At 39.9% G+C, this 15310-nt stretch overlaps 2 protein-coding genes across 3 annotated transcripts; one reads left to right on the top strand and one right to left on the bottom strand.

Moving 5' to 3' along the window:
- The first annotated feature begins 3522 nt into the window (after positions 1–3522).
- LOC105029366 (CMRF35-like molecule 1) lies at positions 3523–7791 on the top strand. Of its 2 annotated transcripts, none has more exons than XM_013132188.4 (5): positions 3523–3912; positions 4911–5234; positions 5358–5474; positions 6299–6729; positions 7449–7791. In XM_013132188.4, exons 1-5 carry the CDS (start codon positions 3873–3875, stop codon positions 7770–7772), a joined length of 1236 nt encoding a protein of 411 aa, XP_012987642.3. In that variant the 5' UTR covers positions 3523–3872; the 3' UTR covers positions 7773–7791. The 2 variants fall into 2 exon arrangements, with proteins under 2 accessions (XP_012987642.3, XP_034149965.1); XM_034294074.1 differs by having other exon boundaries at positions 3524–3912; positions 4883–5234.
- Positions 7792–11154: 3363 nt separating this feature from the next.
- On the bottom strand, positions 11155–14871 carry LOC105029349 (CMRF35-like molecule 5). Its single transcript, XM_010902668.5, has 4 exons — positions 14533–14871; positions 13431–13754; positions 12621–12764; positions 11155–11551 (listed from the first exon to the last, which is right to left on the bottom strand). Exons 1-4 carry the CDS (start codon positions 14570–14572, stop codon positions 11331–11333), a joined length of 729 nt encoding a protein of 242 aa, XP_010900970.2. The 5' UTR covers positions 14573–14871; the 3' UTR covers positions 11155–11330.
- Between the last annotated feature and the right edge of the window lie 439 nt (positions 14872–15310).

Here is a 15310-nt window from a genome sequence, read left to right as displayed (position 1 = left end):
GTGTCAGTGTGTCTGTGTGTCTATGTGTCAGTCTGTCTGTGTGTCAGTGTGTCTGTTTGTCTTTGTGTCAGTGTGTCAGTGTGTCAGTGTGTCAGTGTGTCTGTTTGTCTGTGTGTCAGTGTGTCAGTGTGTCAGTGTGTCAGTGTGTCTGTTTGTCTGTGTGTCTATGTGTCAGTCTGTCTGTGTGTCAGTGTGTAAGTGTGTCTGTTTGTCTGTGTGTCTATGTGTCAGTCTGTCTGTGGATCAGTGTGTCAGTATGTCTGTTTATCTGTGTGTCTGTTTATCTGTGTGTCTGTTTATCTGTGTGTCAGTGTGTCTGTTTGTCTGTGTGTCTGTGTGTCTATGTGTCAGTGTGTCTGTGTGTCAGTGTGTCAGTGTGTCTGTTTGTCTGTGTGTCTGTGTGTCTGTGTGTCTGTGTGTGTGTCTATGTGTCTGTGTGTCAGTATGTCTGTTTATCTGTGTGTCAGTGTGTCTGTGTGTCAGTGTGTCTGTTCAAACAGAGTAGACCTGCAGACACTGAGGATATATACAAACCCAATTCCAAAAATGTTGGGACACTGTACAAATTGTGAGTAAAAAAGGAATGGAATAATTTACAAATCTCATAAACTTATATTTAATTCACAATAGAATATAGATAACATATCGAATGTTGAAAGCGAGACATTTTGTAATGGCATGCCAAATATTGGCTAATTTTGGATTTCATGAGAACTACACATTGCAAAAAAGTTGGGACAGGTAGCAATAAGAGGCCGGAAAAGTTAAATGTATAGATAAGGAACAGCTGGAGGACCAATTTGCAACTTATTATGTCAATTGGCAACATGATTGGGTATAAAAAGAGCCTCTCAGAGTGGCAGTGTCTCTCAGAAGTCAAGATGGGCAGAGGATCACCAATTCCCCCAATGCTGTGGCGAAACATAGTGGAGCAATATCAGAAAGGATTTTCTCAGAGAAAAATTGCAAAGTGTTTGAAGTAATCATCATCTACAGTGTATAATATCATCCAATCTGGAACAATCTCTGTGCGTAAGGGTCAAGGCCGGAAAACCATACTGGATGCATGTGATCCTCGGGCCCTCAGACAGCACTGCATCACATACAGGAATGATACTGTAATGGAAATCACAACATGGGCTCAGGAATACTTCCAGAAAACATTGTCGGTGAACACAATCCACCGTGCCATTCGCCGTTGCCGGCTGAAACTCTGTAGGTCAAAAAAGAAGCTGTATCTAAACAGGATCCAGAAGCTCAGGCGTTTTCTCTGGGCCAAGGATCATTTAAAATGGACTGTGGCAAAGTGGAAAAGTGTTCTGTGGTCAGACAAATCAACATTTGAAGTTCATTTTGGAAAACTGGGATGCCATGTCATTCGGACTAAAGAGGACAAGGACAATCCAAGTTGTTATCAGCGCTCAGTTCAGAAGCCTGCCTCTCTGATGGTATGGGGTTGAATGAGTGCGTGTGGCATGGGCAGCCTACACATCTGGAAAGGCACCATCAATGCTGACAGTTATATCCAAGTTCTAGAACAACATATGCTCCCATCTAGACGTCGTCTCTTTCAGGTAAGACCTTGCATTTTCCAACATGACAATGCCAGACCACATACTGTGGTCAATCACAATGTCATGGCTGCATAGAAGAAGGATCCGGGTACTGAAATGGCCAGCCTGCAGTCCAGATCTTTCACCCATAGAAAACATTTGGTGCATCATAAAGAGGAAGGTGCGACAAAGAAGACCTAAGACCGTTGAACAACTAGAAGCCTGTATTAGACAAGAATGGGACAACAGTCCCATAAACTTGAACAACTTGTCTCCTCAGTCCCCAGACGTTTGTAGTCTGTTTATAAAAAGAAGAGGGGATACCACACAGTGGTAAACATGGCCTTGTCCCAACTTTTTTGAGATGTGTTGATGCCATGAAATTTAAATCAACTTATTTTCCCCTTAAAGTGATACATTTTCTCAGATTAAACATTTGATATGTCATCTGTGTTGTATTCTGAATAAAATACCGAAATTTGAAACTTCCACATCATTGCATTCTGTTTTTATTCACAATTGTACAGTGTCCCAACTTTTTTGGAATTGGGTTTATACCAGTAAATCACCAGGATGTGCAGGTTAAAGACCACCAGGTTCACCACCACCCACACTATTACTGAGACAGACGAAAGAAAGAAAAAGTAGAAGGGGAGGGAGGGGCTTCAGTTTTGAAGAATTTCAGAAACACTGTCAAGAAAGATGTGATGGTTTAGTGGGTGACAGACTAGCCATATATCTGAACTGCTAGTACTAGTATAGGCACTGTAAAAGTATAATAACTGGTCCTTCGTGTTGCCTTCTTCTGTTTCCTGTCCAAGTTTTGCGTGATATTTTGGTCTTTGGGTAGGAACAATTATTGTTAAAAGGCTTTATGGCTATTGGAAAACGTGTTTGCGATTATATTAACACAGCCAAAAACACTCCTTTAAAAATCAGCTGTTTCCAGCTACGGTAGTCATTTACAATGTTACACTGTATTACCAATCCATTTGATGTTATTTAAATGGACCAAAAAGGAAATCTCCAAGCGAACCCAAACTTTATAACGACAGTGTGTAGTGAGTAAAATGATTTCAGATTTCAGTGATGTCTAAAATATTGTTTCATTTGATTAATACTGGTAATTATTCTTTCTAGTTTACCTAATATAACTGTCATCGTTCTACATCATTCACTGTGAGGTCCAGTCTGGAATTTATAGCTCTACCTCAGTAGGGATGAGCCGTATTTGACAGGAGATTTACGATTTGTTTTATTATTTGCTTAAAATCCTGGCATCCTTGGATTCTATAGCAGGATCCGTACTCGGATTCATAGGCCTTCTTCCTGCTCTGCTCCAGCTACAATCTGATGGTTTCACTTTTACCACGGACAGACATGTTTTTTATCTGATTGGAGACATTTGATTCTTCAATGTTATGAAGCAAAATGCATATATATATATTTTTCATTTGGGAGGATGGCAGTCCATCAGGAAGATAAATGTCATCATAAACTTTACGACAGCACAGGATTGGTACACCTTGGTATCCATGCCAGTTGAGCGTGTCCGTGCTCCCTGGGGCTGTATTAAGAGGGTAGACATCATTATGTGTTGAACGTGAACGGAAGCCTCTCGAGGCCACACGCTCTGAAACACCCAGGAAAGTTGCTGCTCTCAGCCTCCGAGCCAAAACCACACGCCCCCGTAATCATCGGTGTGAAGACGAGAGCCACATCCGCAGGCAAAGCATGTGAATGTGTAAAGACATACTGTAAATTTTCTTCTCTCTCTATCTGATGGTTTGCTGTTTAAACATACCTCATCTGACTGACATCGTCCGACAAGTGGGATCATGGGAATTGTGGGAGTAACACCGCCACCCCCCCCCACATGCCTGTTTAACACACCTCTAAATATATATTTATTTCATAGCAACTGCCTATGGTACACCACTCTGAATGTTGATTTATTCATATAATATGTATCCCTGCCTATTCTACCTAGGTGTACAATGAAGACATTCTGTTCTGATTACACATTACTGAAAACATGTGGATTAAGAAAAGAAAATCCCTCTTCAGCTGAAGCATACGTATTACCTTCAGATCAAAGGCCTTTTCACTCTCTGTTACCCCAGCTGAGTTTCACTCAATGTTCTTTAAAGCCCCCCTCTGCCCACACAACCCACAACACATGCAGAGGGACAGACCTGCACAGAGATAGATATATGGATGGAGGTGACAACGTGAACAGTGTTAATACAGGAAGACAGTGTTTCAGAAGCGTCCAACCGATGGCTCAGTAGGACTCAGAGGATCTCTGGTGGGGGCATTATGAAGACTCTCCAAGTGTTCTCCTGGTGTCTTCTCTCAGGTCAGTCTACCTGTATGTCCTTCTGCTTGTTGGTCCTTCTGCCTGCTTCTCTCTGTGTCTGTTTGTACAGTTCTGAGTTGTTCATGTTTTTATAAATGTTCACATTACATTGCATAGACCTTCCGGTTGTGAAACAATGTTTTCATTGTTTGTTCCTTCACCTACCAATTAAGAAAATAAGCTTTGCTTTTAATTATTCATTTGTTTCTAGGGGAGAGTCAGGTTGTTAAATTTTTTATTGTTCAGAGTGGGTCACAGTGAAAATATATATTTAGTAGAATGGAATATCCATTTTCATTCATGAGGGATCGGACGTTCTATAGTCATACATACATACATACATACATACATCTTCTTCCGCTTCATCCGGGGCCGGGTCGCGGGGGCAGCAGTCTAAGCAGAGATGCCCAGACTTTCCACTCCCCATTCTATAGTCATCCCTGATTAAACTCACCATACCCTCAATATACACTCACCACACCCTCAATATACACTCACCATACCCTCAATATACACTCACCATACCCTCAATATACACTCACCATATCTGGTTAAATGAATAATAAGAAAATGAATAAGAAAATGTATTGGTTTGGTTTCTGATAACCAAAGTCAGTATAAAACCTAATTTTAAAGCAGGATATGCTCCCATTCCTCCTCCCATGGGTATGTTGTATTGTACAGTCATCTCATTAAGGTATTTGGGACACTGGTTTAATTTAGTATTTTGTGGCTCCATGTTCCAGCACAGTGATTAAAGTTTTACAGATCCGACTGTCAGCTTTAAATCAGAGGCATTTCCATCCACATCAGATGAGCCAGTTAGAATTCACTTAATAATTAAATAATTTATTAATGTGCAATTAATTTCTGTCCCAATAAATTTAGTCACTACACTACAAGCATTTGAATGACCATGTTAAATGCAACTTTTTGGGAATTATTAAACATTTTTAATCCAAAATGTCAGGCCGAACGTTGTGATCTCTGTTCAACAGCTCTGAGTGTTGTGAGGTCATCTGTTACCAAGGTGATGGGCGTTGAAGGAGGACCAGTATACATCAGATGTTCACACACATGGGCGTGGAGCACCATCAAGTACTTCTGCAAGGGGACCTGTTCAGGCCAAGACATCCTCATTAAGACCACGGACAGAGAGAGGTCTTCTGAGAAAGAGAGATATAGTATATATGACTTTAGAAATGGGGACCTTAATGTGACCATCAAGGACCTGAAGAAGTCAGACTCTGGGACATACTGGTGTGGAGTGGAGAGAGTTGGTTTAGACACATACCAAGAGGTGTATCTGACAGTTACTGATGGTAAGTTTACTGTTCATCACATTTATACTCAACATTTCAGAAAATGTTGTTCATTAATTGTTTTCTGAGAGAGATTTAATGATGACAGTATTTATGTCTTCCATACCTTATATTCCCACACAGCTCCTTCCACTACTAAACCATCCACTTTTACCCCAAAAACCCATGTCATCACATCCCTCTCAAACATCTATGGAACCTCCCCAAACGTTTCCACAATGTTTCAGACAACTGGAGCAGGTATTAAAAGTCTTTCATTTTAGACATAGCAACTAAGACTCTGCGATATCAAATACTTTTCATTCTAGAGGAAATTAATTGTATAAATTCATACATTGGACAAATGTCACTACCTCTCTCTACTGCTGTCTCTTGCTTTCTGTTTCAAGTACAAATGAAATGGTCTCGAATGGATAATTTTTTGCATGGAATGTAGATGTTTGAATTGCTAATGCCAAATAATCAGTAAAGATAATACAGTCAAATGTATACTGACAAAGGTACTGTAGTTTCAAAATAGAAAGATGCTTGAATATTAAAATGAACAAGAATGAAATAAAATGCAAAAACTACAAGTACAAGTTATCTGTCCAAGCTCACCTTCTTTGATAAGATAAACTCTCTTTCTCTTGTCTGTCTCTATTTTTACTTTCCCCTCAAGATTTGTCTCCCTCAGACTCTCCTGGAACAGGACAGAATTAGTTTGATGTTTATTGATTTTAGTGGTAGATGCACTACTAGTCTATGAGGTAGAAACTAATATTGTTTGTGCTATTCAAAGACTTCATCATGGTCTTGATGTAGATGTGAGTCTCTCAGAGGCCAACAGGAAGTGATGCATCATGTGAGGGTCTGTGGTAGAAGCAGGAACCATGGTAGACTGTGTTTCTATGGTAACTACGGTCACTGTCTTATTGATCTCCCCTTCTTTCCCTCTCTTGCTCTTTTGCTCTTTTTGTCTCTGTCTTTGTTGGAGTATCTCTCTGACACTGTCTGTCTCTCGTTCAATCTCTCTGACACTTCAACTTCTTCAACTCTAATAAACTCTCTCTGTGTGAGTTCAGGTCTAATGGTGTGGACCAGTGTTAGTCTGGTAGTCATGGTGACGGTAATGGGACTGGTCCTGGCTCTGTTCTGTATAAAGAGGAGAGGAAGCAGGAGACCAACATATCCACAGCTTGTCTACAAAAACACCAAGACAGCCCCTAGTGGAGAGGAGAGAGGAAACAAGCAACCAAAACCTCCACAACCAGTCTACTACAACACCAACACTGCCCCTAGTGGAGAGGAGAGAGGAAACAAGCAACCAAAACCTCCACAACCAGTCTACTACAACACCAACACTGCCCCTAGTGGAGAGGAGAGAGGAAACAAGCAACCAAAACCTCCACAACCAGTCTACTACAACACCAACACTGCCCCTAGTGGAGAGGAGAGAGAAAGCAAGAGACCAACACCATCTTCAACAGCCTACTCCACCATCAACCATGAAGAGGTATAAAATATCAATGCCTGTGTGTGTGTGTGTGTGTGTGTGTGTTTGTCAGTACATGAGTTTCCACTTCACAGATTTAGGACAAGAAGTCCTCATAAAGGAAGTAAGAAAATAGAATTAGGGGGACTTTATCCCGGTCCCACAAAGAAAAATTTAGATTTCTGGATCAGGAAATAGGAAATGTGATTTTTTTTTAGTCAGGGTTAGGTCTTTTTACGTATTTTCTGTGTGATCTTTTAAAACAGATTTTTTTTTCTAAATGTAAAATCAATCAATCAATCAACTAAATTTATTTATAAAGCCCTTTTTACAACAGCAGTTGTCACAAAATGCTTTTACAGAAACACCCGGCCAAAAATAACATCTTACCCATTTTATGTAGACACATTAAAATTATGAGATGCCTTTTGTAAATCAGCAAGGTCCCTTCATGTTTTGTTATTCGTATTTGCATATGCAATATATATAGTACTAACTCAAACACATATATACATATCACTTTTTGCAACTAAAACGTTTTATTTGGAAGAATGACCTCTGATGAGATGTCTCTGTGACAGGCAACATAAACATCTAATTGTCAACATCACCCTCTAGTGGACATGTCCATCAATCAGTTACAATTCAACATCCTTTTGGACCTTTTTGGACCTTTTTCATTTGAAAACACAGATTTAAACACATTACTTCATATTTCTAATCACTGATCCTCTCCTTAGGTTGACAGTTTGTATGAGAATACCAGAAAGGTGGTCCCTATGAACTCACCAAATGCTTCTACCACCTACCCTGCTGACCACACCTCTACAATCTACCCTGCTGACCACACCTTTAAAATCAAACCTGCTGGCCACGCCTCTACAACCTACCTTGCTGGGCACACCTCTAAATCCTACCATGCAGGCCACACCTCTAAATACTATCCTGCAGGCCACACCTCTACAACCTACCCTGCTGGTGAAGTCACAAGTAGCTCACACTTTGAAATCTATGTCAATGTCACAGATTTTACTGTACTTCGTGACTCATGTGTAATGAAATAAAGAAAGTATTTTATTTAAATATTGTTTTTATTGTCAAATTTGCTAAGAATTGTTGATTAAGCTTGTTGATGATAAAACGCTCTGAAGAGTTAACCGTCTGTGACATTCACCAACTTTGTGATATCATGTTGCAGGACTGAATGCTTGACCTGGTGACGTATCTCCCAAATGAATATTTTCTATGAAACCAAAACTTCCTAAAACACCTCTGTAATTAATAAATTGGAGAACACATTGGAAGGAATGGTATGCAATTCCTCCATATAGACTCTTTACAGACTCTTGAGATCCCTTGGTCTCATAGATTGCCCTCTTCAGTTCCTACCACAGAACAGGATCCAATTCCAGAGACTGATGGTTTTTGTTTAAACTTACCTCATCTGACTGACATCTTCCAACAGGTGGGACCATGGGAATTGTGGGAGTAACTCCACCACCACCCACATGCCTGTTTAAAACCTCTAAATAATATATTTATATATATTCAGACAGACATATATATATATATATATATATATATATATATATATATATATTCATATCACAACAACTGCCAATGGTACACACCTCTGAATGTTTATTTATATTATATTCATACCTGCCTATTCTACCTAGGAGTACATTGAAGACATGTCTGTTCTGTTTCACACTACTAAAAACAACTGGGTTAATATAAAATGTGCATTTGAAGACATTAAAAGAAGGAAGAACACCACAAAAAGTCTAAACGGACAAGGGGAAGGAGTTTTTAAGTACAACATTTTGGACTTTCTGTGGTGTTCTTCCTTCTTTTAATCTCTTCAAATGCTCACTTTACCTCGATAGCACTTTTATTTCTCAGCACACAAATCCATGCGTATTTGCTTAATACATCTATGCATGTTAACATAGATTTCATGTTATCGTTTTCCACACTGTAAGTACTCATGTCAACCAAATCCAGCAGAAATTGTGAATTTATATCATGAACAATAACTCTATTTCTTTGAAAATGTATAGCTACAGGCCTGTGTAGCATGTATGTATCCTGTGCGAGCAGCCAGTCATTGGCCACGCCATATTTGAGGATCTCCCCGGTTTTCCCCGGTACACTCTTTTCAAACCATCTCTACCCACATAAGCACCAGGGTTTGCTTTTCATAACCTGTTCAGACATTGCAGAGCATTGGAGCAATAATAAGAAGTAATACATGTTTAGCATTGTTTTATTTGAGTTTTCGAAATTACACACCCAAGATATTCAGAAAAGTCACACAAATATTCAGATTTCTCATAGGGTTTGTTTATATACATGTTAACACGAGAACTGAAGTTACCCATCCTTAGACAACAGACTCTTTGCTTTCATCGCACCATGACGCTGCTGCGTCGCATCCAGCACCCTCATTAAATTTGTCCATGTATTCATCCCGGTTCTCACTCAGTCTCTGTGTCATGTTCGACTCCAACTTGAGATCATGCAGAAAGTTCTCAGCAGCCACATGAACATCGGTGGGAGGTGGATGAAACCCTGATGCGTTCAAAGCCTTGACCAACACATGTTTCAGTCGCGGTGTTAAAACTGTCTCCACGATGTCATCATAATGGGTCTCAAAAAGATTATCTGGCGGTTCGAGACAAGAATGTCTTGTCTGGCTCGGGTGGTCCACTTCACATCCGATGCATGCTTTGTTTAGAATAGCCCCAGAATCATACCTAATTGCTTTGATGATCTTTAAAACTTTTGGTGCAAGGTGTTTGTCCATTTTGTGATAACTCTTGTCAGCATTTGAAAGGTATGACAGATTAAGAGGACCTAGCTGATCACAAATCTGGTCAATCCAATGTTAGTTTCTTGTTGGGTATACCGTTGGAATCAAACTGTCTGGGTCAGGGGTTCCGTAGAAGGCTTCAGCATTGTCATCCCAGGCGTCACACAGGCAGTCCTCGGCCTTGGATTCTTCAATCTCTGCTTGGTTGTAATCTTGAGATGTTTCGTAAATTCTTCCGCCTGCTTGATAGTCACAGGCGGTCTGTCAGTTTTTATTCTGTGTTGAAGACGGGGTTAAAGTAAGGCGGGGCTTCAGGGTCATATGTCAGTCGAACAGTCCACAATCGCAGTCACAATCTACCCCGCTGACATTTTCCGGAAATAGTTCCAATCTAACAGAGTCATACAACTTTAAAGAGCACATCTATCGTATTATGTGGGCCTAGTTTTGGCCCCAAAAACACTTTTCGAAAGGTACCCCATAAACTGGTATCAGTCACACCAGTCTTAAACTCATGGCCTTCGGGTAATTCATAAAATGCATTCTCCGGTATCTCTGGGTTGAAGATGTATCCACCGATCTGACCATCGTCCAATCCCCATTCCTGTGCCAACAGATCCTGGTGAAGTTGATGGATTCGGATTAAACTCTGCATCGGTTTCTTCGGGGCTGGCATGTTGATTGCATCACTGCTGTCAATTTGTAATTTCTTACCAAATCGCAGAGCGGCGTTTAAGCTATTAGCTTTTACCGGTGTTTCACCCAAAACATTGATCGCCGCACAATCCTCCATGTTTTGTATTGTGTAGGTACGTTTACTCAGGCAAGACTGGATGACCATCACCTATGTCTGTGTGGTTTAAATACGCAGACCACGCCAATCAACCCATTTATTGTCTGGGAATTTAACATTCTGGAACCCTAAGACACATTTGCTAATCATTAAACATAACCCACCTGTTATAACACTAGTCTGGGTTGCTCATCAGTTGTTGTGAAACATCAAACACGGACACATCAATGTAATCATGAATTACAAAGTCACTGGACATGCATATATCACTCCAGAAGTCCCACCCTAACACAGGTCATACAGGAAGTCCCACCCTAACACAGGTCATACAGGAAGTCCCACCCTAACACACGTCATACAGGAAGTCCCACCCTAACACACGTCATACAGGAAGTCCATACGTGTCTGTATCTTCTGTGTGTGCATGTTTTAGAGAGGGGATCTGGTAGATGTGGTCTTCTAGCCGTCCCAGAATCAGAATGTGTTGGTTGACTGTTCATCCAGTGGCCTCCATATCCCTTGAACTCATCTATGGTCAGTTCAACTGCAGATTCCACATCTGTTTTGCATCTACAGTTTTTATACAAAACATTTAAACATACATTTATTGTCGCATCTGTTGTTTCATTGTCTATAGGACAATGTCAGGAAGGTCCATTTGTGTTTTGTGAGACAAAGACAAATAATCAGTTTTGGAGATTCAAGAGAATGGTGACAAGTGTGTTGTTCTCTTCCTTCCCCTCTCCTCTCCACTAGGGGCAGTGTTGATGTAGACTTGTTGTGAAGGTGTTGGTTGTCTGTTTCACCTTTCCACTAGGGGCAGTGTTGATGTTATTGTAGACTGGTTGTGGAGGTGTTGGTCTCCTGCTTCCTCTCTCTTCTCCACTAGGGGCAGTGTTGAAGTAGACTTGTTGTGAAGGTGTTGGTCGTCTGATTCCCCTTTCCACTAGGGGCAGTGTAGATGTTACTGTAGACTGGTTGTGGAGGTGTTGGTCTCCTACTTCCTCTCTCCTTTCAACTAGAGGCAGTGTTGGTGTTACTGTAGACTGGTTGTGGAGGTGTTGGTCTCCTACTTCCTCTCTCCTTTCCACTAGAGGCAGTGTTGGTGTTATTGTAGACTGGTTGTGGAGGTGTTGGTCTCTTGATTCTTCTTCTCTGTCGATAGAACCGGAGAAGAACCACTCCTATTACTGTCACCATGACTACCAGAACAACACTGGTACACAGCATCAGACCTGAACACAGACAGGAAGAAAACATAAATAAATAAAATGAATATGCATAGTTTTCTAGATATTACCAGAAATGTAAAACTCTATGCTTCACAGCAATGGCTACCAACCACTGTGAAAAGTTTTGAAAAGTGAAACTTTCCCGATTGGCGAATCAAATTTACCATTAGACCTACAAAACCTCTGCAGCTTTCACAAGCCCACAGCATTGTTTTGTTTGTGTTTGTTTTCAAACGTTAAAATACCACGATACTGTTATTAATTAATACATCAAAAAGATACAGCTGAATGAGTTCACTTTTTATGATTTCATTCAGCGGCGTCAACTTTTATATGTTTCTCCCTGTTCACGTACACTAATAGGTATGTTGATTTAAACTATTTTATATGTCTCTCCCTGTCCACGTGCACTAATAGGTATGTTGATTCAAACTATTTTATTTGTCTCTCCCTGTCCACGTGCACTAATAAGTATGTTGATTAAAACTATTTTATATGTCTCTCCCTGTCCACGTGCACTAATAAGTATGTTGATTTAAACTATTTTATATGTCTCTCCCTGTCCATGTGCACTAATAATTATGTTGATTTAAAGAAAATATATATATTTCTGTCTCCCAGAGCCCCAAATTACACAGCAGAGTCTCCCAGATCCCCAGTTGAACCAGCTGAGTCTTCCAGAGCCCCGGCCGCACCTGACAAGGGGGCTTGTCAATAAAGGTTCAGAGAGGCTCATCCAGAACAGGCAGGGGGAACAGCTAGAAGAACAGATAAAGAAGGCCAAGCACTGGGAGAGAATGAAGGAGCTCAAAATATTTGCAATAAATTCATGAGCTCTTATGACCTCATGTACAAAGGTGATCATAAATTCACCTGTGAAATGTGAAATTCAAAGTGCTGGAATACAAAAATGATGACAAAAGGGAGGAGAAAAAAGAGTTCACAGTAGACAGAGAAAGACAGAATGAAACAGTATTCCTCTATATGAATAAATACAGTATATTTCCACCAGCATAACAGGCATGTAGTTTCACAAAATATGAATAGTTATAGCCATAAAGATTCATCATACCTGTTATTAATGAAGTGGTGAGTTCAGGGATGATTTCAAATGTTGGAAACGTTGTGAAGAGCTTTGGAAATGTTCCAGAGATGTGTGGGGGAGTTGAGGAGACATGGGGTCTTGATGTGACAGGTGACAGTGTTGTGGAAGGAGCTGTGTGTGAAAATAAGTTACGGTTAATGAAATAATGTCATCTTTTTCTTTTCTGTATTTTGTGCTGTTCATCCTTCCCTCAATCATGACCAGGTTCCCTGCCGCTGAAAATCATCCCCATAGCATGATGCTTCCACCACCATGCTTCACCGTAGGGATGGTATTAGACACGTGATGAGCGGTAAGTTTTTGACATATTTTTGGCATTTAGTGCAAATTCTTAGAGTCCTTCAGGCAGAATGTCATATGTCTATTACTATTGTAAATATGCTTCAGGAGTGGCTTCCTTCTAGCCACAAAAACATGATAGCCTGATAGAATCCTTCATTGATCCTGGCAGATTCTCCCATCAAAGCTTAGTTAGAGTGGCCATTTGGTTTTTGGTCACCTCCCAGCCCCTTCTTTCCCAGTTACTTATTTTATTTTGGCTGAACCACCAGCCCCACGGTCTTGGCAGTTCATGAACGTCTTTCATTTCACATCGATGGAGTCCAATACTTAAGCATTTTTGAGGGAGGATGCCACAACCAAAATATATGATTTTTTGAAATAATAGATCACGTCTGTAACACAACATGATGTGGAGAAAGTGAAGGAGTCTGAATACATTTCAAAGGCACTGTATTCTGAAATGATGAAGTCAGATTTCATTAAGTGTTTACTTACCATCTGTAATTGTCAGATGCACCTCTTGATATGCATCAAAACCAACTCTCTCCACTCCACACCAGTATGTCCCAGAGTCTGACTTCTTCAGGTCCTTGATGGTCACAGTGAAGACTCCATTTCTAAAATCATGTAAACCGTACCTTCCTCTCTCAATGTAGTTCTTACTCCTCAAAGTCTGAACAAGGATATTTTGGCCTGTACAGGTGTCCTTGCAGAAGTACTTTTTGTTGGTCCAACCCAATGTGTGAGAACATTTGATGTGAACTTTTCCTCCAACAATTCCCGTCATTTTCCCAAATGCTTCCTTTTCAATCCACAGAGCTGTCGAAAAAAATCATAAAGATTTTTTCAAAAATATTTGATAATTGTTTTATTTTAAATTATATTATATGAACTTTATATGATATTTCATGTGCATGTAGTGTAATGAACACAATATGTCTTTAGTATTATTGAGTGATGATGGTTTCTGACAACAGCTAGCCATCAACATCAACATCACTGCAATGTTAATCAGGTTGAAATCACACAGGGAACATTTGCCTTTAGTCGTGAAAGGTAAAATAAACAGGAATGTTATTTATTAGAATTTTATTATTATTTTTTAACTTTTGTCTGCAGATAGTCTTGAGTTTTGATAACATGTGATGATGAATAAAGCCCTGTAAACCCATAGTCATTGTAGTGGAACACAGAGCCACAAAACTAAAATATCTATCCCTCCTTTCCAAATAATCTAGGATTTCACTGTATATAATGTTCCATAAATTTGACAAATGTATGTTAATATAGTGTTCTTTAACTTTGGTAAATGTATGTAATATAGTGTTGCTTAACTTTAGTAAACATATGTAATATAGTGTTCCTTAACTTTGGTAAATGTATTTAATATGGTTTCTTAACTTTGGTAAATGTATATAATATTGAGTTCCTTAACTTTGGTAAATGTATGTAATATTGAGTTCCTTAACTTTGTTAAATGTATTTCAATGAATCGGGTGCATCTCCAACACCCTTCCTTATATTATTCCTATAATATTATTATTTTTTTTATTAAATAACTAAAATGCATAAATAAATCTTGACAGACATTACTCACCTAAGATTAGGCAGAAGGAGACAACCTGGAGTATCTTCATTCTGGACCAAATCGTCCTCTGTCAACTGTGTCCTCTGAAATCAACAGATGTATGACAGCAGGACATCTTGACTGTAGAATGCTTTAATGAAACAGTTCACTTTGACGCCACTATATCTCTCTGTCTCTGTCTCTCTGTCTCTGTGCTCATGTATCTCTCTGCATGCAGTGTGTGTGTGTGTGTGTGTGTGTGTGTGTGTGTGTGTGCTTACATGTTTGTGTATGTATGTGTGTTGTCTAGTGGTCCTAATTCTTTGAGTGAAACTCAGATGGCTGTTGTGACGAAGAGTGGAAATTGCCAGCTTCTCTGAACTAACGGTAACATGTTCATATTACTGTTAGAGAGAGAGAGATAGAGAGAGAGGGAGGGAGGGAGGGAGGGAGTGTATGCTTTACTGAATGTATGTACACTCATGTAACCTCACTCATGTGGGTTTGTACTTGGGTGCGGAAGCGTCTGTGAGTGCTCTCTTCTACATGTGTTCTTGTGGGCGCGTGGTTTTGGGTCAGAGGTTGAAAGCATAAACCATCCTGTGTGCTTCAGAGGAAATGGTGTTTGTTCATGTTTTCAGCAACTTAATATCCTCTAACCTCAAATGCAGCAACTGAATGCAATTACATCTCTATAGAACACCAGATGATGTTAATAAGTGGTTCTCGACACACAAGAACATTGGTTGATACAGACAGGTGTAGGTGGAGAACACAGAAGAGAGAGGGATCAAAGTGATTGATATAA

The sequence above is a fragment of the Esox lucius genome, chromosome 9, assembly GCF_011004845.1.
Source record: "Esox lucius isolate fEsoLuc1 chromosome 9, fEsoLuc1.pri, whole genome shotgun sequence".
Taxonomy (NCBI): Eukaryota; Metazoa; Chordata; class Actinopteri; order Esociformes; family Esocidae; genus Esox; species Esox lucius.
The sequence above is the reverse complement of the archived record's forward strand: the minus strand, read 5'-3'. Positions and strand labels throughout refer to the sequence as shown.

Bases quoted from the DNA above. Each gene is read 5' to 3' on its own strand.
- LOC105029349 (XM_010902668.5), bottom strand. From the start codon at position 14,572: ATGAAGATACTCCAGGTTGTCTCCTTCTGCCTAATCTTAG. The intron at 13,755-14,532 runs GTGAGTAATGTC...TTTTTTCGACAG, and splicing joins CTCCTTCTGCCTAATCTTAG to CTCTGTGGATTGAAAAGGAA. The intron at 11,552-12,620 runs GTATGATGAATC...GTCTGTGTTCAG, and splicing joins CACCACTTCATTAATAACAG to GTCTGATGCTGTGTACCAGT.
- LOC105029366 (XM_013132188.4), top strand. From the start codon at position 3,873: ATGAAGACTCTCCAAGTGTTCTCCTGGTGTCTTCTCTCAG. The intron at 3,913-4,910 runs GTCAGTCTACCT...TCTGTTCAACAG, and splicing joins CTCCTGGTGTCTTCTCTCAG to CTCTGAGTGTTGTGAGGTCA. The intron at 6,730-7,448 runs GTATAAAATATC...TCCTCTCCTTAG, and splicing joins CCACCATCAACCATGAAGAG to GTTGACAGTTTGTATGAGAA.